The following is a 27,016-nucleotide window of genomic DNA, read 5'->3' on the forward strand; positions in this document are numbered from 1 at the left end:
CAATACTGCCCCTTTTCCCTGCCAGAGGGCTCTCCCTGTTCCTCGTCAGCAGTCCCCTGACCTCAGGAGCAGTCCCTCGGAGCCAGTTCTGCGAGGTGCAAGCCTTCTGCTGCCTCTGTTTCCCTTTCCCCTGGCCGCTGCTTAGGGGGTCAACCCCAGGCGACCTGCGGACCTTCTGTGGGTCGGGAAGCCAGTAGCCAAGGGCGAAGGCCGGTAAGGGCCCTCCTTGCCCTCCACTCCCAGAACCTCGGTGCCTAAGATTAACCCAACCATTGTTGCAAAACTCTCCTGTCCGGGCAGAACTAAACCCATCGCCTTGGGGCAGGACTGACCTGACTTTCCGGTCTTTATGGCTTCTCTCCGCAGGTCGGGCCACCACTGCCAAAGTGACAACGGCAGTTCCAAGCGCTCTGACCGGCTTTTCCTGGAGCCTATTTGGGCTCAGGCAGTCCCACACCTGGCCTGGGGCGTAGCCCTTACGTGACCCGCAGGCTCTGAACGCCCGGTCTGACTCAATCTCTCAGCTTCTGCAGAACACCTTGTCAGCCCCGTGACTCAGTTTCTCCATTTGCTCACGCGCGCCAACAGCGTGAGGCACCTGTATGGAAGGCGGAGGTGCCTCGGACAGCTTCTCCAGAGTATGTGCTCCCAGGAGAAACCCCAGAGACGGGCATTTACGCCGCCCAGAGCCCTCCTTCTGGACGTGTCCTGCACTGGACCTGGTAAAGAGTCCGTGCTGCCTGGGGTGGCAGTGACTCGGCCAGGTGCACTGGCAGGACTGCTTGAGAGACACCCTCCTGGGGCCCGCCAACCATGGTTCTTGAAGGGCCCAGGCCGTAAAGGGGCTGATGGGGAGACGACCGGTGCCCTCGTCCGTGTCCACTGCCGGCCGCCTGACGCAATCTGAGGCGTCCTTGCTGCACGCCTGAGCTGGGGAAGCCTCCCCAGCCGTTGCATCACTCCTGCCAGGTTTGCTACAGAGGTGGAGCCGAACCAATCAGCGGGCGCGCTGGGCCCGGCGCAGGACGCGCAGTTACCCATTCAGGCGGCGGCGCGGTTAACCGGGCAGCAAAATCCGAAGATGATTGGCCAAAAGGGAATTTGCCCCGCCCCAATAACCGCGGCAGCTGGCCGCGGTGGGTGGGGCTTCCCGGCCGGAGGGTTTAAAGGGGACCTCGGACCGGGCGGCGCAGCTGGAGCAGCCAAGCGGTGCCAGGCCAGGTGGGTACGTCTGTGGTCCTTCCGTGCCCGCGCCGGAGACCAGCCCCGGAAGCCGCCCGGGCCCGTCCCTGTGTCCGGCACCATGAAGCAGGAGTTTGCAGCTCAGAACACCCCGCCCGCCTCACCGCCTCCCTCGCAGCCCCCCCAGGACGACTGCGACCCCCAAGCGTTGTGGATTTTCGGGTACGGCTCCCTGGTGTGGAGGCCCGACTTCACCTACAGCGACAGCCGTGTGGGCTTCGTGCGCGGCTACAGCCGCCGCTTCTGGCAGGGAGACACCTTCCATCGGGGCAGCGACAAGATGGTGAGCATCTGCCCATGCCCGGGTGAATGACGGGGGTGGGGACAGGATAGTGGGCACCGTGCTGGTGCCCTGGAATGTCAGGGTCTACCTGGGCAGACGGTGACTCCGTCGCGATGGGGGAAATGTGTAAACCTTGCTTACATATTTTGGCTTAAATTTGTGTGCCCAGTGGGTCACTGTGTGATGGCTATAGGCTGATCCTGTGGATCACCGTGTTGATGAATATTTCTGATTATCAATCTGGGCCACTGCCATGTGTCTACTTCTGTTACATCTATGCATCATCCCCCTGGATGAGTGGGGCTCTCTGAGGCCTGGGACAGAAGGGTTACTAAGAGTTTTCTCTACCAATGATGGCAGAGCTCATTTCTAATTTGTTTTTTTTCAAAATCTCTCTTCCCTCCCTAGCCTGGTCGTGTGGTGACCCTCCTTGAAGATCGTGAGGTAAGTGCCAGAGTCAAGAAAGAGACCCAGCATGGAGGGGTGCAGACAGACAGAGCTTGTGGATCCTTGGCTGCAGGATAGATTAGATGCCCCGCTGGCTGAGGGGAAGGGTGGGTCTAGCTAAGTGCTTCTCATAAGAATCACCTGAGGATCTTGTTAAAATACAGATTTTAATAAGATTTAGAGTGGCCTGAAACTCATTCTTAACAAGCTTACAGGTGATGCCGTTGTTTCTCAGACCATACTCTGAGTAGGATTTCTGTTCTTTCTGGGGCTAGACCACCTTACCAACCCGTGTTAAGGGAGGATGAGGGCTTGATATATTGCTACTAGAGGGCTCATCAGCGCTCTGCCCACCTCCCTTACAAACACAGTACTGGGGTGGGACCAGAAGGAGCTGTGTGACTGACCCCAGTGCCCATGTTTTCTCCTAGGGCTGCACTTGGGGTGTGGCGTACCAGGTGCAAGGTGAGCAGGTGAATGAGGCCCTGAAGTACCTGAATGTGCGGGAGGCAGTGCTTGGCAGCTATGATACCAAGGAGGTCACCTTCTACCCTCAAGATACCCCTGACCAACCACTCAAGGCATTGGCCTACGTGGCCACCCCGCAGAACCCTGGTTACCTGGGCCCTGCGCCTGAGGAGGCCATCGCTACGCAGATCCTGGCCTGCCGAGGCTTCTCTGGCCACAACCTTGAGTACTTGCTGCGCCTGGCAGACTTCATGCAGCTTTGTGGGCCCCAGGCACAGGACGAGCACCTAGCAGCCATCGTGGATGCTGTAGGCACCATGCTGCCCTGCTTCTGCCCCACTGAGCAGGCTTTGGCACTGGTCTGAGGGCCTGAGCCCCTACATGGACACAGGGGCCAGGTCCCCACTCCAGTGCACACAGACAGACTTGATAATAGCTGGAGCCCACTGAGAAGACTTGGTGGGCCGACAGGGGCCTCTTTTAAGCCCCTGCCTGTCCGCCAGCCCCCAGATCTCCTACCTGACACTGACTTACTACTTGAAACTTTATTTATTGCACCATGTTGGTGTGGTGGGCAGGGTGGGGGGCCTGCCCTAGTTATAGGGGCCCTGCTGAGCGGTGCCCCACCCCAGGCGCCTGGTGCCTGACCAGATTCCCCCCAGTGCTGCTGCTATCCCCATACTACCCAGGCCTCCACCTCCCCAGGGAGCCTCCAAGAGCCTTGACCCTCTGGCCCCCACTCCAGACCAACCATTCCCTAGCCCCAGAAACAACACCCGCCAAAGGTCCCAGCTTGCTGGTGAGGGTAGGAGGGAGTGAGGAGAGGGGGCCCTACAAGAACTGAGGCCCCTGCCAGCCCTGCTCATCCCCCAGGTCCCCAGGGCAGAGCTGGATCTGGAAGCCAGACACAGCTGCTGAGGCTGGGCCTAGGCCTCTTACCCATTTGGCTTTGTTTCCCTGTCCTGTCTGTCTCCTGTCTGTCGGTCTGTTTCTGGGAAGCTCATCGGTATAGGCCCTGGCACCTTCCCAGTCTGTCCCATACTATAACCCATAAACTGATCTCATTATCAGTGCTGTGCCGGAATGTGGTTCTTTCTTCAGATGGGGGTTTGGGGGTGAGTGAGGTGCTGAAGCCCTGGAAGGCTCATAAGAGGGGAAAGGGCTCCCTCTTCATCCCCATGCCTCTGTCCCAGAGAGGGGGCAGCTGAGCAGGCAGGACTACCAGGTTACATCGCTCCTGTGATCACGATTCACATCTTAGTGCACACAAAGAATGCCCCCCGCCCCGAGGCATGCAAATTCAGCCTGGGCAGCTCCACTTGGCAGCCCTGTGAGGAGTCCTTGCCACCGACTTGGTGCCCTGTGTCTCCTCCCAGCTGCCTTGAAGGGGCTGCCGGGCTTGCAGTTCAGACCAGGTCTTCCTCCAGTTGCGGGGTCAGCAGCTGCCTCTTCCTGACAGTGAGGCTAGACCTCTGGCTTCCTGCTAAAGGAGCCATGTGGGTTAAAGGAGCTTAAATGGTAAGGTGATGACGACTTGTGAGACCATGCTGACAGTGCAGGCCTGGAGGACCTGGTGGCCCTTTGACTTCCGAGGTCCGGGTGCTCATTCTTGCCTCCTGGGCCTGTGGTGTGGGCTGTGCCTTCTCCGTTACCCTGACCCACCAGGACTCAAGCCCATGATGGGATGAGTTGCCGGGCACCCTCTGGACTGCTGCTTGTTCACCATCTGCCTGCCCCTGGCTACTCTTCCCTCACCCTGGCCCTGCAGGTGCAAATCCCAGCCCCCAAGTTCTCAGTCTGGCCCTGGGCTCCTCAACTGGGAGTGGCCCCTCAGTGGATTCAGCCTTTACTCCTGGACCTGCAGAATGGGTGCAAGGCTTTTGCAGCAGTAGAGCCTGGCTCCAATCCAGCCCATCCCTCACTTGCCCAGTGACCTCCAGAAAAGTATTCAGCCTCTGAGACTCAGTTTACACTGGGACGCTGTGTGGTATGTGTTGCTGCCCCTCTTGTTGTGGCTGGTGCCCTGGTTTGGTCCGGGTGTCCCCAGCAGGGTCAGCTCCGACCAAGCTGGGTGGCCCTTGTGCCTGGGGAGGGTGCCCATGTGTTGGCAGCCTCGTGTCTTGGCCATTGATGGGAGAAGTGTGGAGTCCAGCCAGGTTCCTCTGGGAGCTCGGTCAGGACAACACATCCGGAGGAGGCAGCGGGTGGCAGGGAGCCCTGGACAGCCGCCTCCTATGCCAGGGTAGGGCCAGACAGCCAGTCTGGGTGCTCAGAGCAGAGCCATGCTCTATATGAATGGCGTTGGGGGTTCGGAAGGTTGCTTGCCAGCTGCACATGGGCTCGCATACTTCAAGCCATTCATTCAGCAGGTATTTACTAAGCTGCTGCTACGTGCCAGGCACTGATCTAGGCACTGGGGATAGAGCAGAGAAGAAATCCTCCTCCTCAAGGAACTTTGAATCGTGACCATTCAGCATGAAAAGTGTCATGGTGGGAATAGGGCACTCAGCTTAGAAAGGGCTCTTGACCCTGAGGGGTTGAGGGAGGTCAGCGTAGGCTTTCCAGGGGAGGGAATGATGGGGCTGAGAGGAGGTCTCTAGTGAACAGAGGCACGGAACAACTTGTACCAGAGGCGGGGTGCAAGGTCAGACCAGCTGGGACAGAGTGGCATGGGGAAGGGGACATGGGGCGGGACAGGTGGCAGGACCTCAGCCTGCTGGCTGCTCTGGTGAGCTGTGCTGTGGAGGAGGCACTCCTCCTGGGTCGCTGGGGGCCCCTGTGGATTCTGAGTGGGGAAGAGACTGCTTAAAAAGGAATACTGGCTGCTGTGTCAAAGGCCAGGGAGAGGGAAGGTGGCCTGAGCTGAGGGGTGCAGTGGGAATGGACAGGAGGATGGATTTGAGAGCAATTTAGGGAGTGAGGTCGGCAGGATTGGTTGTGGCTGGTTGATGAGGAGAGTGAGGAAGAGGATAGAGGGCCAGGGCTCCTGGTGCAGAGGCAGAGTTGGAAAGGGTGCGGGTGGAGATCTGCCCTGTGTGAGAGTGTTTGCCCTGCGGGGGCCTGTGGGGCGGTGGCATCCACATGGATGTTCAGGAGCAGCTGGATACGTGGGTCTGGGACTCGGAAGAGTACTATGGGCTGGAGTTAGAGATTTGGGAGGCACACCCATCAAGACAGTCCTCAAAGCCCTGGGAGTGGAGAGAAAAGAGAACGAGGCCCAGTCCAACCCTGAGGCCCCCCAGCCCTGGTGGGGTGAGCAAAGCAAGAAGAGTTGGGAACAAGCAGCTGGAGAGGCAGGAGGAGAATCAGGAGAGCGTGGTTTTCTATGAGCCAGGGTCATGCTGCTGAGATGCTAAGGAAAACGAGGACACAGGAGTGTCCACTGGATGAAATGCCAGGCGGTCCTCAGTGGCCTCAGTGAGAGCAATTTCAGGATCAGTGGTGGGAAACCACAAGGTAGGGCTGAGAAGCTAGTGGGAGGAAAGTAGCTCTCAAGAAAGTTGGCTGCTAAGAGGAGAGAGAAGCAAAGAGGTAACTGAAGTTGTGGGGAGGGCGTAGGAGTCTCAGGACCCCAAGAGCTTTTGTTGATGTGTGATATAGCAATTGACAACATTTAGTGTATTAGGAATTAAGAAGTTTAAAACATATTTATCAATTAAATTTAAAAAATAAATCCATTATATGTTAACATATTTTAAAGGAAAAATGATTCTATTTTCCAGAACAAATTTAGTGAAAGGAGTGGCATTGTTTTATATTTTTAATGTCTGCCTTTAATAGAAGCAGTTGGATTCTCAGCTGTTTCTGCATTCCTTCTGTTGCAAATATATAGTTCTGGAATACTCCATTGTACACTTGGAGTCAGTTCTTGGAGGAAGTGTTAGACTTTATCTTGTAGGGAAGTTGAGTTCTGTGGTGATGTTTTTATTTTTTCATGTGTTTTTCCTCCCACAAAAGGGTCTTTGTTTGTTTTTGTTCTTTTTGTTTTGTCTGCTTGTCAAGCAGACAAGTGTTGTGTTCAGGTCTGGGCTTAAGGAGGCTTGTGCTGGTGGCAGGGGAAGGCTGCAAGATGGGCAGGTGCTGGGGAGGCATGAACTAAAAGCCGGAGCAGGGAATGTGGGGACATCGCCTGGCAGCCAGTTGAAAACGGGGGACAGGCAGGAGGGAGGAGACTGGGGAACCCCAGGGTTTTGCCAAGACGGGGCACGAACAGTTCAGGGGCATGTGGGCAAACACCACTCCGGCCTCTGAGCACCTTTCTAGGGCTGACAGGCTCTTAGGGGTTCTCCAGGTTGCCCCCCACTGGGTTCCAGGAAGGACCACGTTCCTCTGAGGGCTGTCGTTCCCCTGAAGACAGTGGTGGCAGAGGAGCAAAGGGTGTGGGAAGATGGACCTCAAAAGGGGGAGACCTTGTCTTTCCCCAGGCCTGGCTCTGAGGAGGGTCAGGGTGCTCCAGGGCCAGGTTGGGGGTGGGGGGGCCTGTCACAAGGAGAGTGTCCCTGAGGGCCAGGGTCAAAGCAGGAGGGCCAGCCTCCTGCCCCACAGCTAGGGTGACCATATATCCCACTGTGCCCAGGACGGGCCTAGTTTACTCCTGTTGTCCTGAGGTAATTATTACTTTCACTCTCAAAAGCCTCGAGGTTTGGAGTGTTTAAATGGCATAGTGTCTGTGGAAACTGGGACCGAGCAGGATTGTTTGTTTTTTTTTTGGCCGTGCCATGCGTCATGCGGGGTCTCAATTCCCCGACCAGGGATCGAACCCCTGATCCCTGCGGTAGAAGCGTGGAGTCTTAACCACTGGACCGCCAGGGAAGAGGGCCAGGGAAGTCCCCAAGCAGGATTGCTTTACCTGGCGCCTGTCAGAAGAGGTTGACCGAAGCCCCTGACCACACCTGCCCTCTGCCCTCCTTGCCCTGTTCCTGGACCCTCAACCCCTGCCCAGGGGCCCGTGGAGGCCGCTTTCCTCTGCCCTTCCCGGGTGCCCTTGGAGAGTCCCGCCAGGCCTGCCCTTCCCGGTTCAGGCCCGTCCGGGGCATTTCCCTGGGCCGTGAGGGAGAGCGGACACACCCTTAAGTCTCCGCCACCTTGCTGCTCTCCCGTCACCGGCCCAACCCCTCCTGGAAGGAGAGGGCACCGCACGCGTCCGCGCCCGCCCCTCCCGCTTCATCCGGGGACCCTGCCCCGCAGGCGCCCCTCCGGCTCGGCGACTCCCCGGTCCTTCCCGCCCCCCAGGAAGATAGAGCCCGGAGTGAGCGCTCCCCTCACCAAACCTTAAACGTGGGCCCAGTCTCCTTCCTCAAACCTTCAGGCGTTCCGCTGTCTGACCGGACCTTAGGGCTCCCTGTCCCGTCCTACCTCCCCCGCCCTGATGCTCGCCCTCTTTCCCTGGACGACAGTCATGCCCTCCAAAGTGATCCGCCTTCCCCAGTTTGGTGCCCTCCTGGATATTTATTTCCTACAAAATGTAAAATGCCAACTCTGGCCCCAGGGCCTGCTCTCCCCTCCCGCCTCGGCCTCGCGCTCCCCCCGCCACGCCCCTCCATCCCGCCGCCTTCCTGCTGTCTCCTCCCACCTGGGGCTATATTTGGTCACCAAGGCTTTGCTCCTACTCTTTTCCCCATGCTAACCACTTTACCCAACCCTCTCACATCCTTCTGAACTCAGCGCCGGCCTTGTGCCTGCAGAAGCTGCTGTGGACCTGGGCTGGGGCTGGCTGGTGCCCCACCTCGTGCCCAACAACCCTCCCCCCACCCCCGTTTTGAGCCCAGCACGTTGTATTGACGTGATCTGCTTGCAGATATGTCCCCGCTAGGCTCAGCACGCGCCCCCCCCTTCCCCAGGGCAGGAACTGAATGTAGCCCAGCTCTGGGGCCCCACCGGAACTCAGGGGACCTACGGGGAACCGGGTTTAAGGAGACACCCCTTCTGAACGCAATGTCACGCTTCCCCTTGAAGGGAAAGGACCCGTGAAAACCAGTCATCACCAAGGGAGAGTGCCAAGCCGCCTCCTCGGGCTAATATTCAAAGTGAATGTTTCTGTGCACAGCCCAGGAATGTGGGACTGGGAGCCACCGGGGGGGCGAGGGCAGACCCAGCACGTGCCTGACTGGGGCAGTACTGACCCACCCTGGGCTGCCCCCTCTCAGCCCCTCTGTTGGTCTGAGAGAGGTCAGGCCCTAAACACACACCAGAGGAAGGGCCGCCCTTCGGCAGGCCTGTCAGGGGCAGGGTCCGTGCCCTTGCTAGTCCTCCCTGCTCTGGGCGCTAAGTTGGAGGGCTGTTTGTGCCTGTCTCATGGGGTGGTGCTCCCTGTCCCCACGGGAGGGGAGCTGGACCCTCCTGGGAACAACCTGAGGGTGCTGGTGACTGGGGGAAGAAGGGGACAGTAATGTACCCACCTGCAGCTTCTCCCCTGCTGCAGTCAAAGACTCCTGCCAGGCACAGCCCCTCCTGGGGCTGTCATGTCCACACCAGGTCAGGAGGGTGGCTCTGGCTGGGAGGGTGCTGAGTCCGTGGTGGTGAAAGCTGCTCATGTGGGGTACCCGAGTCATCCATCCACAGGAGTAGGTCCTCACCCGTGGAAGTTTCCATAGGAAGGGAGACCAAGTTCCTGCTCACAGGCTACTTGTACGGACCTGACAGAAGCCTGCAAAATGCCTGCAACGTGCAGGGTGCCTTCTTGCTTTGTCTTGCACCCTCCATTCCCCAACCCTGAAAGCCTCTTCCCTGCCAGCTCTGGCCTGGCTAATTCATCACTCAGACTTAAGGGCTCAGTTGAGATGTCCCTCCTCCGGGAAGCCTTCCCTGAACCTTCTCTACCTGACCACCAAGGCCTGGCTTTGGGGCCCTGCTATGCAGCTCTGACATCTCTGCTTTTTATCTTGCAGATCTGATGGCACTGTGTTCCTTGTTGGCCTCCCCAGTGGACTGTGGGCCCTTGAGGTGCTTCCCAGAGCCTTCACACAGTAGGTGCTCACATTGTGTTTGTTGAACGAAAGCCCACACACTCAGCAAGCAGCAGGCACTGGCGAGGGGAGGATGGGGACTGCGGAGGGCATTCTGTGCTCTCTCCTCACAAAAGGGACTATGCAGCAGAGGTGGGTGGGGCTGGGGGGGTGCAGGGGAGGGGAGGAGGCGGACCTACGTGACTACCCCCACTCCAAATCTGCGAGGGCTTCATGCCCTGGTCAGGACATTGAACTGCTGTTCAGATGCAAAGAACGAGCACTGGGCTGGGATCCAGAGGTTCCAGTCCTGTTTTAAGCCTGTGTCTTAGACAAGGCACTTTTCTTCTCTTTGGGCCTCCGTCTCCTCAAATGTAAAATGAAGAGCTGCACCAGAAACCTGCTCCCATCCAGTTCCAGTGGCTCCTCTTTTTCAGGAGGGACATGAGCTTGGGGTTGGAGGGACTGAGCTCAAGAACCAGGGCTCCATGTACCCTGTGAGTCCTTGGCCAGGTTATTTAATATCTCTGAGCTGCAATTTCTTCATTTTTAAAGCAGGAATGATAACCATAACTATCTCTTAGACTCTTGGGATTAGATGTGCTATCAGGTGAAAGACCCTTATATACTTTATTTATTTTAAAATATTTATTTATTTATTTATTTTGGTTGTGCCAGGTCTTAGTTGCGGCATGTGGACTTCTTAGTTGTGGCATGTGGACTCTTAGTTGCGGCATGCATGCGGGATCTAGTTCCCCAACCAGGGATTGAAACCAGGCCCCCTGCATTGGGAGCGCAGAGTCTTACCCACTGGACCACCAGGGAAGTCCCTGTGTACTTTAAAGCACTATGTGAATGTTGGTTATTGTTTAACACTACTATTTTCACCAGCACCTAATTAGTTACTGGATTATCTCTAACCTCACTAGAGTGTAAGCTCCACGAGGGCCAGAGCCAGCACCTCCCTGTTCATTGCTGTGTCTTTGGTACCCAGCACTGAGCCTGGCTTATCTCAGGCCCTCAAAAAATATTTGCTGGCCAAATCAATGGATAAATGAAGTTGGCTGAATGACTGTATGAATGAACTCTATTCACTTAGCGGAGCACTGATGGCAAATCAGGTTGATGGGTAGAGGGAGAAAGGGAAAAGGAGGTGGAGGCAGAGGAGGAAGGGGGTGCTCCCTGGGCTGCCCCACTCTGCTGTGTTGGGGAGGGTGGGTGAAGAAAGGCAGGAGGGGAAATGACAGAAAAAAACAACAACTTGGGGCCATGAGAACAAGGCCACACAATTCTGCCGGGTGCCTTGCAGGTGGCCTCTCCAGACGAGCCCTCTCCCTGGTCAGTGCCCACCTCCACCTCTCACAGCCCCTGCCCTGCCAGCAAGTGGGGAAAGGGAGAAAGGAGGACTGACTGAAAGCCAGGCCATTGTGGTTTGTTTACCAATAGCACAGTCCTCCTGGGTCATGATACAGCCAGCAGCATCTGACCCAGCTAAATATATCTCCTCTGCTGGCCTGGACCACACAGCCAGCTCCTGAAGGCCAGGGACCACCCGCTCTTCCCTCTGGCTTGGGCCCTGGGCCTCCTCCTGACCTTTGAGCTCTGTGTCCCCAGGGAGCCAATGGCTAATCAGGTCCCAAACCAAATGCAATTGCTGGCTGAACCCAGGAGGACAGTTTCATTTGGACAGACTCAGAGGACTTAGGGGGAGAAAGTCCAAAATTTCCAGCAGTAGGACAACCAAATGGCCCATCTCCCTTCCATGGCATATTTGAGTAATTATGAATGTTTAGGAAGAATATTTATTAATGTTCAGAAACCATTTTACTCTTTTTACAGTATTCTCTTAACATTAGTGTGTAAGTGAAAAAAAAAAAGCATACAAAGTTAGAGACATAGTATGAATACAATCATGTATTTAAAAAGCATAGATATATGTCTGGAAGGAATCACCAGAAACTGTCAACACAGTTTGCCTCCCAGGAGGGGAACTGGGGGCCAGGGGAGGGGATGGAAGAGAGACTTTTTATTCTTATGCCCTTTTGTATGTTTTTGATTTTGAACTGTGCAAATTTATTACTTATTCATAAGTCAGTCAAATATGTAATAAAATGCAGATCTGAAAAAGAAAAGGCCTGGGCACAAAGAGGCTCTGGACATCCCTTCAGAGGTTAAGAGCACTGATTTGGGTGGTGGGCCATGCAGGGTGCTCCCTTTTCTTTTTTGTTTTGTTTTGTTTTTATAATTTATTTTATTTATGTATTTATTTATTTTTGGCTGTGTTGGGTCTTCGTTGTGGTGTGCGGGCTCCTCATTGCGGTGGCCTCCCTTGTTGCGGAGCACAGGCTCCAGGCGCGCGGGCCTCAGTAGCTGCGGCTTGTGGGCTCAGCAGTTGTGGCTCACAGGCTCTAGAGCGCAGGCTCAGTAGTTGTGGCGCACGGGCTTAGTTGCTCCGTGGCATGTGGGATCTTCCCGGACCAGGGCTTGAACCCGTGTCCCCTGCATTGGCAGGTGGATTCTTAACCACTGTGCCACCAGGGAAGCCCAGGGTGCTCCGTTTTCTACCCAGAGGAAAAGCTGGCCCCAGGCCCAGGTAAACCGGAACACCAGGCTTGCAAACTGGAGCAGATATTGATGCTCAGAAAAGACATACCTGCCTTAAAATATCTCTCCATGGTGTCTGAAATTCCAGCCCATGCCTTTCCCTGAAGTACAGCTTCTCTAAAGTCCCCTTGAAATTATTAAGGTGTATTGGGGGGATGCTACCATGTTATCATTTTATCATGAGAACTGATTTGAAATCAGAAGACACATTGTAAGAAAGCTTTCGTTGTGGGAAATATCTTACCTTCTTGCTTTTCAGTGTTTTCTAAATTTCCCTTAAAAGCATACTTCTTGGACTTCCCTGGTGACACAGTGGTTAAGAATCCGCCTGCCAGTGCAGGGGACACGGGTTCGATCCCTGGTCCAGGAAGATCCCACATGCCAGAGAGCAACTAAGCCCGTGAGCCACAGCTACTGAGCCTGCGCTCTAGAGCACGCGAGCCACAACTACTGAGCCCGCGTTCTGCAACTACTGAAGCCCATGCGCCTAGAGCCCCTGCTCCGCAACAAGAGAAGCCACCGCAGTGAGAAGCCTGCGCACTGCAACAAAGAGTAGCCCCCTCTTGCCCCAACTAGAAAAAGCCTGTGTGAAGCAAGAAGACCCAACTCAGCCAAAAAATACCCCATGCTTCTGTTCCTAAAGTGCTTGTTGCAATTATATATCAAATAACACATGATCGTAGTAGAAAGTTTGGAAAATACAGAATGGTATAAAGAATTAAAATTCATTCATAATTCATCCAGGAAAGTTTGCTTCCTTCTAGTCCTCTTTCTTATTACTCTATTAAAAAACCTACATATATACATATGTAGGTAAAAAATAAACTTCATCACTTATTTTGTGTCCTACTTTTTCACCTAAGATTAAATTGTGAGCATTTTTTCCTATGTCATCAGATATTCTTAAAGATATGATTTTTAATGGCCACCTAATAGTTCAACATAGTGATGTACAAAATTGATTTAACCAATCCTATATTGTTTCCATTTGGGTTGTTTCCAATTTTTCGCTAGGTTCAGTTATGCTGCCATGAAACCTTTGTTTTAGTTGCGTATAACAGAAAATCCAGTTCCAATGGGCTCAAGCCAAGGAGTTATTGGTGAAACTCAAAAGTTATGAGGAATGGAACTTCTGACAAGGCTCAGTCTGGGCTCCTGCTCCATTATCCAAGGTTCAAAGTTGAGAAGCCTTGCCCTACAGCAAACTTGATTATTCCCTGAAAATAGATCCCTGAAAGTAGAGTGGCTGGGTCAAAGGCATGGATATTTCTAAAATTCCTGACACAGATTGTCAGATTGTCCTACACAAGGCCCTAACACTTTACATTCCCACCCTGGATCTGGGTGTGTGAGGCCTAAATCTTATACAATTTGGGAAAGCCCTCTTTAAGAATACAAAATTAAGCACAAAAGTGAATATTTAGAATAGAAAAAGAAAAAGCTTACAACCACCTCAAAAATCATAAAATAACATTATTATTTATCAATAGATTGAAACATATGAAACTGCCATATTTGTAGGTTAAAAAGCAATTTTATGTTGTTCAACCTAAAACTTTTCTTCTACATTTTTGGCCGCATCTTCTTTTTTTTCTTAACAACTTAATTGAAATATAATTCATGTACCATACAATTCACCTTTTAAAGTGTACAATTCAATGGCTTTTACTACATATTCACAGAGGTATGCAACTATCACCACAATCAATTTTATAACATTTTTATTAGTCCACAAAGAAACCTCACACCCTTTACTTATTACCCAATCCCCCAACCCTATGCAACCACTAATTTACTTTCTGTCTCTATAGATTTGCCCATTCTAGACATTTCATAATCATATAATACCTGGTCTTTTGGTGTTTGGGTTCTTTCACTTAACATAATGTTTCCAAGCTTCATCCTATTTGTAGCACAAATCAGTACTTCATTCCTTTCTATTGCTGAATAATATTCCATTGTATGGATATACCACATTTTATCTGTCCATTCATCAGTTGATGGACATTTGCATTGTTTCCGCCTTTTGACTCTTGTGAATACTGCTATGAAGATTCATGTCTAAGTTTTTTTGTAGACATATGTTTTCATTTCTCTTGGGTACACCTGGAAGTGGAATTGCTGGGTCGTATTTTTAGGGTTCTCCAGAGGTACAAAACCAATAGGAGATATAGATAGATAGATAGGTAGAAGACAGATAGATAGATAGATAGATAGATAGATAGATAGATAGATAGATATTTAGATAGAAGTAAATTGGTTCATGTGACTATGGAGGCTGACAGGTCCCAAGGTCTGCAGACCTGCAGGATGAGTCTGCAAGCTGGAGAACCAGGAGAGCCAGTGGTGTAGTTTGGTCCAAAGGCTAGCAGGAAGAGCTGCTGTTTCAATTCCAGCTTGAAGGCAGGAGAAAGCCAGTGTTCCAGTTCGAAGGCAGTCAGGCAGGAGGACTTCTCTCTTACTGGAGGGAGCATCAGCCATTTTATTCTATTCAGGTCTTCAATTGATTGGAGGAGGCCCACTAGCATTAGGGAGAGCGATCTGCTTTACTCAGTCTACTGACTTAAGTGTTAATCTGATCCAAAAAAACTCACGGAAACACCCAGAATAATGTTTGACCAAATGTCTGGATACTCTGTGGCCCACTTAAGTTGATACATAAAATTAACCATCACAGTAACAGTATACGTTTAGCTTTTTCAGGGACTGCCAAACTGTTTTCCCAGGCACCTGCAGCATTTTACGTTACCACCAGCAACGAATGATTGCAATTTCTCCATATCCTCATTAACACTTACTATTACCGTTTTTTTTAAAAATAAATTTATTTATTCATTTATTTAATTTTTGGCTGCATTGGGTCTTCGCTGCTGCGTGCAGGCTTTCTCTAGTTGCTGAGAACGGGGGCTACTCTTCGTTGCGGTGCGCGGGCTTCATTGTGGTGGCTTCTCTTGTTGCGGAGCACGGGCTCTAGGTGCGTGGGCTTCAGTAGTTACGGCACATGGGCTTCAGTAGTTGTGGCTCACCTGCTCTAGAGCGCACGCTCAGTAGTTGTGGCACATGGGCTTAGTTGCTCCACGGCATGTGGGATCTTCCCGGACCAGGGCTCGAACCCGTGTCCCCTGCATTGGCAGGCAGATTCTTAACCACTGTGCCACCAGGGAAGCCCTATTACCATTTTTATTGTAGCCATCCTAGTGGGTGTGAAGGGCTTCAAGAAATAATATTGCAATTTCACTTTCTATAGAAAGAATATAAAGAAAATGTTGTATAGTCTTTTTAAAATAGTGTATTTGATATAAATTTTTCATTACTGATAGTTTTAGAAAGTGCCCTATTGCCATCTCTGTAACTTCCTCAGAGAGGCCTGTTCAGGCTAGGTCTTGCTCACTGATCTCAGGAGGCATGGTCTCCCATGGCAGCTGGTCCAGCCAGCCAGGTCCTCACTGATCTGGTGATCCCACCATGCCAGTCTTTGGGGGTTTATTAGCGATGAAGCCTGGGCCATGGTGGGACAGTGTCTTGTTTAGATCATTCTCCTTGGGGTCAACAATGGGGTCCGGTTGCTGGATGAGGGCCACCAAGGGCAAATTGTCACTGGAGGTAGAGGAACAGCCCCAGGACCACCTCTTCCAAGGCACAGAGGGGGTCCCCCAGACTGGAACAGTGTTCCATGCCATCCGGTGCAAAGGAGGCCTACAAAGTGAGGAGTCCGGAAGCTTAAACTACAGTGTTTCACAGTAAATCAGCTTTTGATTCCACCAGGAGTTGGTGCTAAAGCCTATTTTTGTGTATCTTCCCCAACTCTAGCAACTGTTTTTTGTTTTTGTTTTTCTTAATTCATTATTTGGCCGTGACGGGTCTTAGTTGCGGTATGCGGGATCTTTTGTTGTGGCGCATGGGCCTCTCTCTAGTTGTGGTGCGCAGGCTCCAGAGCACGTGGGCTCAGTAGTTGCAGCACGTGGGTTGCCCCGCGGCACGTGGGATCTTAGTTCCCCCACCAGGGATCGAACCTGCATCCCCTGCATTGGAAGGTGGATTCTTAACGACTGGACCACCAGGGAAGTCCCTGGCAATTGTTATTTAAAAGCAAACTTCAGCCAATCTGATAGGAGAAGCTTGGAATCTCATTGTTTTAGCTCTCATTTCTTTGATTATTAATGAGGGTAAACATTTCCCCATATGATTATTACCCATTTGCGTGTTTGTGTGCATTTTCTATGCATGTACGATGCCTAGCACACAGAAAGTGTTTATAAATAGACCTCAAATAAGTGGTTTTGCCCATTTTCCTTTGGGGCATTGTGTCCAAGACTAAGAGCTGTCCGTTCAAAATCTGTTCTCTTCTTCCTTAATTGTATGGCAGCCTCCTTTGCAGTTGGATGGGTCTTTGCATCTAGAGCTCTCTCTGATACAATGTGAGCCAAAGTACTGTGAGCCATTTAAGGGTCTAACTTTTAAGACAGCAGGGGCACCTCCTCTCCAGACTTTCCCCTTCCTATCAGATGTTTCTGCAAACCAGCACTAACCATGCAGATGAGAACAAAGCATGGAGATGGCAGAGAAACAGGATGACAATAAACTGGGACCTAAAATGACTGTGTAGAATAAATTCAAATTCTTAAGGGAGACATATGTGGATTTACATCTTACTTGAGCAGTTGCATTTTGGAGTCTCTCTTACAGAGTGTGTGCTGCCCTAACCAATGTAAGCAGTGACATTATTTGATCAGAGGATTTATGGCCCAACCCATGGAGATCTGTGATTGGACAGTCCCTAGGGATGACCAGCCTGTCCCCATAAAGGTGAAGCATTGGGGAGTGGAGATCAGGAGATCAGGTTCAGTGACACTGGCCTTTGAGATCACACAGTTCGTTTTCCTTGCTCTCACTGAACCCTGATGATGGGCTACATTTGCTTACATTGCCTTCAGATTGCCTCCAGCTCTTCCTTGGCAGAACTGTTCCTAGGTACTTGAGTTAATCAACACACTTTTTGGTTTTTAAAAAAAGAGAGAGTAAAATAAAATCCATAAGCTTTAGTGAACTGGTTCAAACCAGAACACGCCTATCTAGAACACTGGGCTTATCCAGAACTCAGGTACTGGAGCCCAGCAGAGGCCAGAGGCATGCACTGAAGCTCAATCACTTTATTCCTAGGAGAGCCCGCAGTTCCTCCTTCGGAGTAGTTTTCTCTGGTTCAGAAGTTCTGAATCAGGATAAATGGTTTTCAAGCCCCCAAGAATTTGGAAAAGGTAAGTTAGAAGAGGGAGGTAAGTTAGATATCAGCACAAAAACACTAAGGGGACACAGGTCCTACTCAAAGCAGACTTGAGACGCATACAAGTGTACCTGCCCGTGTGGTTTAGTATCAGGCACTCGGTAGTCATGGCGCAGGGGCCTGAGCACCAGATGCTCATGTGACCCAGGTTCTCAGGAAAGGTTAAGATATGTTCAGTAGGGTCTGTTTAAGCTGTGATCTTCATAAAATCTCTTCAAAAGAGTCCTAACCAAGATAAATTCTGGTGCTTCAAAGGGTTAACTATCAGCTCTCTGACATAGCTATTCAGAAAGATTCTGCATGATCGAGTTCATGCTGCCCTTTCCAAATCCACGGGGCTGAGGACAAACTGAGACCACTGAAGCCGCGTGGCCCTTACAACCCACTGGATTCAACCCCTAACCCCCGACACTCCCCCACTGCCCTCCTCAGACATTCCTAGGCAAGTGACTTCAAGGGTGCAAGGCATGAAGCTGCCTGGGGTCTTCCAGGACCCGTCACCTGGGAAATGTGAAGGGAGTCCCTTCCCTCTTCCCTGGTAGCAGGAACAGCTGCAAGTAGGCCTGATTCAGGGTGGGGCTTGGGGTTATGTGGTGGTGATGGAGGGCATGAGATGTTCTGAGTGCCCCGGGCGTTCTCCCAGAGAGCGGCTCTCAGGACCATCAGCTGGGCTGGGGGAGCTTAGAAAACGCCCCACCATCTCCTGCAACTGTGACCCTCTGTGCCCCTGCTTCCTTTTCCCTTCAGAGGCTGTGCAGCCTAGTCCACAGTCCAGGTCAGACCCAGAGAGGTCACCCCAGCCCTTGGTCTAGGCATTCATTCTTGGGCTTTGGGTCCCAGGACCTCAAAATCCCAAAGGGCAGGAGAGGAGAGAGGCATGGGACGTGCAGGGGTGCTCACTAGAGCCCGTTCCCTGGCCTTTGGGGAGAAACTCTTACCTCTCTAAGAGAGAGCCTCTCACTCAGGAATCCTTGTTTCTCTTAACCAAGGTGCCAGGAACTGTAGACCAGGGACTCGGAGAACTGTGAAAAAGATCTTGAGCTTTGTAACTCCCTATGTCCTGTTCTGCTTTTACCTGGCGTCTTTGTTTTGATGAGCAAGAAAACCCTTAATATAAAAAAAAAAGCAAGACGCTCATTTGGCAGCAGTTAGGAGAGGACCAGGGGTACATCTCCCAGCAGCTTGCAGTAAACAGGGGAAACTGGAATGAGAGTGGATGGTGGCTGTTTTAAAGAGGAAGGGGAAGCCAGCTGAGTCTCAGGACCTGAAGCAAGGAAGAAATGGGAGCACATGAAGAGTTCAGGGGCCTGGTGACAAGGGAGGCGCCCAGCTTCCTCAGGGACCCAGGAAGTGGGCCTCAGGCTTGTCCTCCCTCCTCTTACCCTTTCCTTCTACCTCCCCCTACACCCAGCCCTGGGGACTGTCACCAGGGATTGGCATCTCCGTAGTCCAGCCATGGCACTGTTTGCCCCAGACACTTCCAGGATGACAAAAGGGGTTGTTCCCACGAGGGCTGACATAGCTCAAGCTCCTGCCACCCCAGAGTCCTCAGGAGCCTCCATGCAGGGGCCTCCCCTCCAGGCAGATGCCTTTCTTAGCAGCACCATTTGCTACCATAGAGCGAGTACCTGGGCACACAGTTTTATGACAGCCAGAGGCCCTGCTTTCTCTAGAACAGAGCCTGCCCTCCGCTACGCCTTCCACATCCAAGTGGTTTGAAGGCACCATGAAGATGGCTGATTTGGGCAGCCAGCAGTGGCCACGGCTGCCTCCCAAACCGCACGGCTTCCCACACTCTGGCAGTCTCGGAGAAGCATGGGAGACCTGCCAAACTTCACCATGCCCCTGGAAAGGGCTTAGGAATTAGTTCAGAAAGCTGACTGGCCCTGAGGAGTCTGGTAGTCACGAGAAGGAGACACATGCAGCAGAGAAAATAGCGAGTCCGGGGATCGCAGACCCTCTAGCAATTAAAGAGGCTACAACTTGGTGGAGGCTACACAGGACAGAGGGGCAGCAGCAGATCAGAGATCTTCTCTCATACCTAACATGTTAACAGAGGTCTACCCAGGGGAAAAAGGCGATGGAGAAAATCATGAATTGATAGGTTTAAAATGAAAAAAGTGAGAAAACATGTATGGGACCTAATTTTCCTGGAAATGTTAGTTTTTCATTTTCTTTCATCAGGTGGATTGAGTAACCTAAAAAATCAAGTTGTATTTCCTGCACAGAGCTTCCTGGCTGGAGTGGGGGCATACAAGAAGAGATCAGAGTTTATTCTGACTGACATGGCTGGAGGGTGCCCAAGGCCTTGTTATGCCAGGTGTGGTCCAAGGCGAAGCAGCCATCACCTGAGGTGTGTTTGTTAGAGGTTCAGTTTCAGGTCTCACCCTAGACCTTCTGAAATTCAACCTGCATTTTAAGAAGATCCGAGGTGATTCATATGTGTACTAAAGTTTGATAAGCATTACTTAAGGGGATGATTCAGAAGTTTCAAAAAAAAAAATTTAACTTAAACTTAGTTTAACTCCACACAAAATCTTTAGCTCGCAGTAAAAGCAGAGCTGCTCTGTTTAATTTGGGTGGCCCATATCCCTTTTTGTTTATCACTCACAACAGCCCTTGAGGCACATCTGGGGATCTCTAAAACTCCAGGTCCAGGGGGTCTCCAGAGACTCCTGAGTGCTTCAACAAAGCCCTAGGAATGGAAACTGTGATAGTAAGCCCAGTGCAGACTCCACATTTCCAGGGCTCCTCATGGGGCAGCCCACAATCTTAAAATCTACTTACCTAGGGCCCCAGAGCTGGTTCATGTGGCAAGGGAAACCTGGTCGAAAAGATGGCCTCACTGTGATCCAGTGAGATCTGCACTGGAGGACTGGACCTCCAGGCTCCCTGAGGGACGCTCCTTTTAGCAGGCAGGAGCCCTCCCCAGTCTTTTTCTACGTTAAGGGACTGGCTCTTTGGGTTCATAGGTGAAAGCTGTCCATCTCCCACATGAGAGCCGCAGTCTTCAGAGAGTGGACAGACTAGCATGAGTCATAACTTGGGGACAGGACTCAAGCTGTTAATGAGTTTGAAGCTTTCGCTTTTAAGATTCAAGCCCCATCTATGAACCCTCAGGTAAGGGAGGGACAGGTGAGGAGGAACATTAAGGCTGCGAGCACCCCTCAATAGGAAATGTTAGCTGTGTTTCTTCAGGGACTGGATTGAAAATGGGTAAAAGGGGGGTATGGTACCACGTCTGGGGACACAGAAGACTGGAGAGCTCTGATCCAAGACTTACATGCTTTTCAGGAGAGGATACTAGCCTATCCGCATCCGGGTGAAGCTACCCGAGGATCTGAGTTGTCAGGTCCCTACAGAGGCGACCACTGCTGACCTTGACAAGGTTCTAGAGTCTTGTCACTGGGGTGGGGGGTGGGGGGCGGCAAGCTGGGTAATGAGAAGTGGAGAGGATCCATCCTAGTGGGCTTGTTGACCAGGAGCCACAGTGGTGACAATAGGGCATGGCTAATTGGGAAACTGACACTGGTTTGCTCTGTGTGAGGCCTTGGTCAAGTTTACCAGCAAGAAAAACAAGACCCAGCACATATGACAGTGCTACTTAAGATCAGCAAAATGAAGACACGGCTTTACCCTTGTGACGGGGTGAGCAGCAGCTTCCAAGGAGCCAGCCCACCCCGCTCAAGGGTGTGCAGGGTAAGCCACGGCTTGGGCGGCCACACAGCCAGCACATTCGGAACAGCACGAGCCCTGCTCAAAGGTGACACAAGAGCATACATGAGTGTTTTAACTCAATCAGAGAAACACTGCCAGTGCAGGCTGGGAACTCATTCTTTTTCCAACTGATCAGAGAGCTAAGTTTTCAAAGCCTGGATGTCTTTGGAATCCCTAGTAACATATTTCACTGTTTTCCTTCATGATTCTTACAAGTACAGCTAACTTTGATAACACTGAGTTCGTTTCACAGTTCCTTAGTATTTCTGCTGGCTTAACTGATTGACAGTGGGTACTGGAACTGCAAACGGGGTAGGTTTCTGGGGTTTATATGCACACGTTTGTACACATATCACAGTTTTAGAAATTGGGACAATACAGTTTCTATTAGTTGGGGATTTTATATATTACACACTGCCAGGATAATCTCTCACTTGTGGTATTTGGGGAAAGAATCCGTCAGTGTTAAGATTACCACTATGTAACTGCCTAATGGTGGACCAGGTCAAGCTGCCTACGCCTAAGTCCTGGAGGCAAGGTCTGGAGTCATAAGGAGCCCACACCCTGAAGGCCGAGGCCCTGGCCCGCCAGGAACTTGGTTAAGCCTCCTCTCTGACGGCTGGAGGCGAACTCCTATGCCCAATTAACGCCCACAGGGCACTCCTCGTCACACTGACCACGTGTCCTGACCACAAGAACGATGACAACGTTGGGGCTCTGCTTCCCCTTCATCCTGCCACACTCCCCCAAGAGCCTTACAATGCCCCCAAGGAGAGGCGGCTGCAAAGACCACAGACACCTCAATTTACATAAAATTATCTCACTCCATTTTATTTAAGATTTTTTTTCTCCAGTTAGTAAAAGAAAGATGTGTCTCTCTTTATACATATGTACAAGTTCAGTTATAAAAATAGACAGCACATTCAAAGAGAAAAAAGGCTTGGCATTTTTCTGATTCCCTCTAAACAGCATCTGTACACAGGAGTCTGGGTTTGGGCAGGGGAATCTTAATGATTTAAATTAAATGATTCCCCTACCACTCCTACTCCAAAAAAAAAGTTTTAAAAATCAATCTATCTAAACTCAATTCCGCGATTTTCAGGTGTGCAAATTAGAGGCTGGCCCGCCCAGAAGCACCTGCTCCACCAGGGACATCAGGCTGGGGGCAAGCAGAAACACCACCAGTGCCAACACCACCCCTTTGCCTCTCCTGGAGGGAAGCAAGCTCAGGCTGGTGGGGTCAGGCTGGGAGGGTGGGTGCTGAGCCTGCCCTCTCTCCATCCTCTCCAGCTCACTCCGCCATCCCTTCCTTTCTCAGTGCAATACAGACAGTGCATACAGCCAAGCAGGGGGCTGAAGGGCAAGGGTGGGGAGACTGTGCATTCAGGAAGGGCAAGGGGAGCCTGCAAGAGGGGCAGTGAGGATGTCCTGCTGATTGAGGTGGCTCCTGGTCTGTTTACTGGCGTCTGGGAGTCCCGGAGTGGGAGCTGCTGCTACTGTTGCTGGTGGGACCTGAAGGTTCTCTGGTGCGAACCGTGCAGGACAGGGGAGGAAATGCTGGGAAAACAACTGCCTCCAGGCATGCTTCCTCTAGCCTTCTGTCATCCTCACAGACCACTACCTTCTTTTGCGTTCGCTGCTCTCCTCAACCGTGACACTCTGGCAAATGGGGTTTGGAGACTTGGGGAGTTGCCCACGACTGAGGACGTCGCATACACGATTTCCTCCCTTCCTAGCCCCACAGGAAATCACAGCCCTAAGAGAAGTCTCCACTGTGGAAGGCTCTTCACAGCACTTGTAGAGCCTTTGCAAGGGACATGGCCAGAGCCCAAGAGTGGAATGGGGATGGAGACTGTGTGCCTGAGCATCTAAACAGGGTCTCTGTCAGGCCCTTCCCCAGTATGAGGTTTAAGACTTGCCTATAAATTCCTTTGAGATGCTGTGGGCCTGATCCCCGTCCTTGGGCCTTCTTCCTACAGGCAACCCCAGAGCATTCCTCTTGGGACACAGGTGATCAAAGTGCTCACGCCAACCACCTGCCTGTCTTTCCCTTGCTGCAGCTGGTCATCGCTGCCCTCTGGCTTGGGATGAAAGATGCTGCACTGGGCAAGCCATCCAAAGGCCATCTGCAGGCCAGGACTCTAGCCCCCGGTTTGGTTGAAGGAAGCTGGAGGGCCAGGTGGTTACCGTCCTCCAGAGGGGTTGGTGCCTTTGCCCTGTTTCCGGACCAGGGAGTCTGGGGCTAGGCTGCTGGTCAAGTGGAGGCTCTTGGGAGTCCCAGGAACACTATTTCCTTTGCTCAAAGGGGAGCTCAAGGGAGAAGAGGCGCTTGAAGGTCCAAAGTCAGCAAGGCCAGCAGGCCGAACAAGGGACGTCTGCAGAGGACTGCTGGCGGAGATTCCTGTGGGGAGGGAAAGAGAGGCAAAACGAGCATAAGCACCAGTGCTGTCCGAGTGCCTCAGTGCCTAACCTCGGTTGCTGGAGTCTGGTCTGGAGATGAGGTCGTGGGGAACCCCCTCCCTGCCACTCTTCTTAGCGTATTTGCTTGCGCTTCCTGTCAACTGTTTTTTCAGTAAGAGAAAAATGATACCTACCCAGCTCTCTCCACATTACCGCATCAAGAGGGAGTAAGATTGTCACCTTGGCACTCAAGAGCAGAGCACACATTATACAACATGGGAAAGCCAAGGCTGCAGGATGAGCTGTAACTTACAGGCACTAATGTATTTTCTTACACATTCCTTCTTCCTTTTTAGGACACCACTTGTGATTAGTTGCTTCCCTCTTTATTTTTTTAAAAATTTATTTATTTATTTATTTTTAAATTTTTGGCTGTGTTGGGTCTTCATTGCTGTGTGCCAGCTTTCTCTAGTTGCGGCGAGCTGGGGCTACTCTTTGTTGCGGTGCGCGGGCTTCTCACTGTGGTGGCTTCTCTTGTTGCGGAGCACGGGCTCTAGCCGCGAGGGCTTCAGTAGTTGTGGCACGTGGGCTAGGTAGTTGTGGCTCACAGGCTCTAGAGCGCAGGTTCGGTAGTTGTGGCTCACGGGCTTAGCTGCTCCGCGGCATGTGGGATCTTCCCGGACCAGGGCTCGAACCCACGTCCCCTGCATTGGCAGGCGGATTCTTAACCACTGGGCCACCAAGGAAGTCCCAGCTGCTTCCTTCTTAATTTCAGAAGATGTCCTCTACTCCCCAGTCTGGCCAGAGGACACAAGGCTGCCCACTCTATCCTGTGTCTACACTCATGCAGTTCTCCTTCTGTTGGACGCAGCTACCCCTGCTCTCCAAGCCCTGCCACTTTAAGGACCTGGTTCAAATCTCCCATCTCCAGTGATGGCTTCCTGGGCAACAACTCTTTTGAACATTCCTACGAATGAATTCTACGTGCTCAGCAGGCAGACTCGTGTCTCCTCTCATCCACAGTGGAGCTGTGGGTGATGTCCAGATCAGTCCTTTCCCTTGTTTTCCGTTCCCAGTCACCAAGCACTGTCAATTTTTCTTGTGACACTCTACCCCCTGTTGCCTCCGGGAGAAAGCCTGATGAGTGTCATGCTTTGCCCCATCCGTGGGTGAAATCCTGCCATGGCAGCCTTGACCACTGCCGTGACTGTTGTTTTCCAAGGGTGTGATGAGCTGGCAAGAGGTTAAGAAACACTGGGGTAGGCTATCATACTTCATATTTGTTGAATGAACAGATAAATGAAGGCCGCTATCCCTGCAGGAGGAGAAAGGGGAGGTAGCCTAACGCTTACTGAGAACTTTCTATCCAACAATGCCCGTACTTGCTGCAGCAACCCTAAATCCTAAGCCCGCATTTCCAATGGGGAGAGAGGTCTGTGCATGGTGAGGGTGCCCTTCTCACCGCTCTCAGATGTCCTACATTCCACCGCTACCATTATCCTCCACAGCTCATGGTCACAATAGCTACTTCCCTTCTCAAACTTCCCAGAGCCCCTGGTCACACACCGGGTAAGCTCTCGCCCAGCAGGTCTTTCCAACCCTGACTCCCGCAGCTCCTCTTCAGCACAGCCTGACTGACCTGCTCGGTGACCCACAACATGCCTTGGTCACGGTAAACTCTCTGTTGCCAGTTTAAATCCTTCACCATCCTTCTCTTTCCTTCTGAATTAGCCTGGCAACTTTGTCATCAAATCCACGGTTCCTCCTTCTTCTGATCTACAACCAGAATTAAGGCCTTCCCTCTCCCTTCATTCAGTACACACATACTGCCTTGTATTGCTGTTAAACAAATTCCATGCCCAACTTCCCCTTCTCATTTTCTTTATACACTCAGGCAAGGGGTTCATGTGTTATACTCCTATGCACACAGCAGGTGGTGTTTTTTTTGTTTTGTTTTGGTTTTGGTTTTTTTTGGCGCCACGCGGCTTGCGGGATCTTAGTTCCCTGACTAGGGATTGAACCTGGGCCCTCGGCAGTGAGAGCACAGAGTCCTAACCACTGGACCACCAGGGAATCCCCTACAGCAGGTGTTTAACCCTAAGGTGATGGAGCACAAGGCTGGGTAAAAGTTAACTATGCTAGCCTTGACTACTGAAATGTAATTATTAAAATGTGGGTCCGGGGGAAAAAAAATCAGTTCTCAAAGCAGGAGAAATTCTGTTTAAAATTCAGCTTTCTCTGTTTTCACAGTTCCTTCCACTTTGAAGGCAGTACTGTGCTAAGTCACAAGGGCAAGGAGAGAGTCAGGACCACTCAATGCTGAGGCAGAATCCAACATGGGCTTGGGAAGGAGCTTTGGGCCTGGGGGTGTCCTACTTGCTCTACCTGGTGGAATGCTCAATAGACCCTCCAGACTGTCCCCGACCAGAATGGAGCCCGCAGTCCCCTGGGGCCTCCGCACCTTTAGACACGTTGTACCCGTATGCAGCATAGGCAGCTGCAGAGGCCGCGGCTGCCCCTGCTTTGGCTCCTGCCATTGCAGCAGCACTGCCTGCGGTGGACTTTCGGCTCCGGCCCTTCCCTGCTCCTTTGGCTGTGCTTCCTGAACCTTTGGGGCGGCCTCGGCTTCGGGCTGAATGACCACGTCCTGCGGCTGGCATTTCCTGAATGGAAATTCCTGTGGGAACAAATGGGCCAAGAGGGAAAAAAGTTAATTTCTTCACATGTTAACAGAATCTTCTCCTGGACAGGGAAGATGGCTTTCAGGGTGTTTGTTTCAGGACTCCCAGGGAGGTCTACGCCTCAATTTAATGGCTGGGACACAGCGTCACACAGCGTTAGTAAGAACTGTAAATAGCTATAACAGCCTGACACCTCAAGCTGCTTTTCATTCTCTAAGAGTGGTGCCATTACTCCTGAATTTCTTCTTTCAACTAGATCATTACTAAATGAACTCCAGAGACGTGCACCTGTGATTCACCTGCACACTCCAATGTTTTCCTGCCTCGGAGAATCAACTTTTACTCCCAAGTTTTTTTTGTTTTTTGTTTGTTTTTTTTTTTTTTTAATTAATTAATTAATTAATGTTTTATTTTTGGCTGTGTTGGGTCTTCGTTGCTGCGCGCGGGCTTTCTCTAGTTGCAGCGAGCAGGGACTACTCTTCGTTGCGGTGCGCGGGCTACTCAGTACGGTGGCTTCTCTCATTGCGGAGCACAGGCTCTAGGCCACGCAGGCTTCAGTAGCTGCTGCACACCGGTTCAGTAGTTGTGGCTCGCGGGCTCCAGAACGCAGGCTCAGTAGTTGTGGTGCACGGGCTTAGCTGCTCCGCAGCATACGGGATCTTCCCGGACCAGGGCTCGAACCCGTGTCCCTGCATTGGCAGGCGGCTTCTTTTTTTTTTTTTTAATAAATCTATTTATTTATTTATTTTTGGCTGTGTTGGATCTTCATTGCTGCATGCGGGTTTTCTCTGGTTGCGTCGAGCGGGGGCTACTCTTTTGTTGGGGTGCGTGGACTTCTCATTGCTGTGGCTTCTTGTTGCGGAGCACGGGCTCTAGGCATGCGGGCTTCAGTAGTTGTGGCACGCAGGCTCTAGAGCGCAGGCTCATTCGTTGTGGCGCACGGGCTTAG

General features: G+C 51.7%; 2 protein-coding genes across 14 annotated transcripts in view; one reads left to right on the forward strand and one right to left on the reverse strand.

Moving 5' to 3' along the window:
* Positions 1-959: 959 nt before the first annotated feature.
* Positions 960-27,016, forward strand: part of CHAC1 (ChaC glutathione specific gamma-glutamylcyclotransferase 1) — an 88,979-nt gene continuing 62,922 nt past the window's right edge. For 5 of the 10 annotated variants that reach the window (XM_082387274.1, XM_082387273.1, XM_082387276.1 and 2 more), the window contains exons 1-4: positions 960-1,525; positions 1,934-1,969; positions 2,404-2,437; positions 9,328-9,405. In XM_082387274.1, the coding sequence (XP_082243400.1) occupies positions 1,082-1,525; positions 1,934-1,969; positions 2,404-2,437; positions 9,328-9,405 (592 nt within the window). In that variant the 5' untranslated portion in view covers positions 960-1,081. Of the gene's footprint in view, positions 1,526-1,933; positions 1,970-2,403; positions 3,511-9,327; positions 9,406-10,062; positions 20,668-26,323; positions 26,444-27,016 lie in introns of those variants that run through there. The other 5 variants (XM_082387277.1, XM_082387271.1, XM_082387272.1 and 2 more) reach the window with 5 other exon arrangements.
* INO80 (INO80 complex ATPase subunit) overlaps positions 21,791-27,016 on the reverse strand; it is a 130,933-nt gene continuing 125,707 nt past the window's right edge. For all 4 annotated transcript variants that reach the window (XM_082387218.1, XM_082387216.1, XM_082387217.1 and 1 more), the window contains 2 exons: positions 25,848-26,063; positions 21,791-23,387 (listed from right to left, as the gene is read on the reverse strand). In XM_082387218.1, coding sequence (XP_082243344.1) covers positions 23,170-23,387; positions 25,848-26,063 — 434 coding nt within the window. In that variant the 3' untranslated portion in view covers positions 21,791-23,169. The remainder of the gene's footprint in view (positions 23,388-25,847; positions 26,064-27,016) is intronic.

The sequence above is a fragment of the Balaenoptera borealis genome (genome assembly GCF_965194805.1).
Source record: "Balaenoptera borealis genome assembly, chromosome: 3".
Lineage (NCBI taxonomy): Eukaryota > Metazoa > Chordata > Mammalia > Artiodactyla > Balaenopteridae > Balaenoptera > Balaenoptera borealis.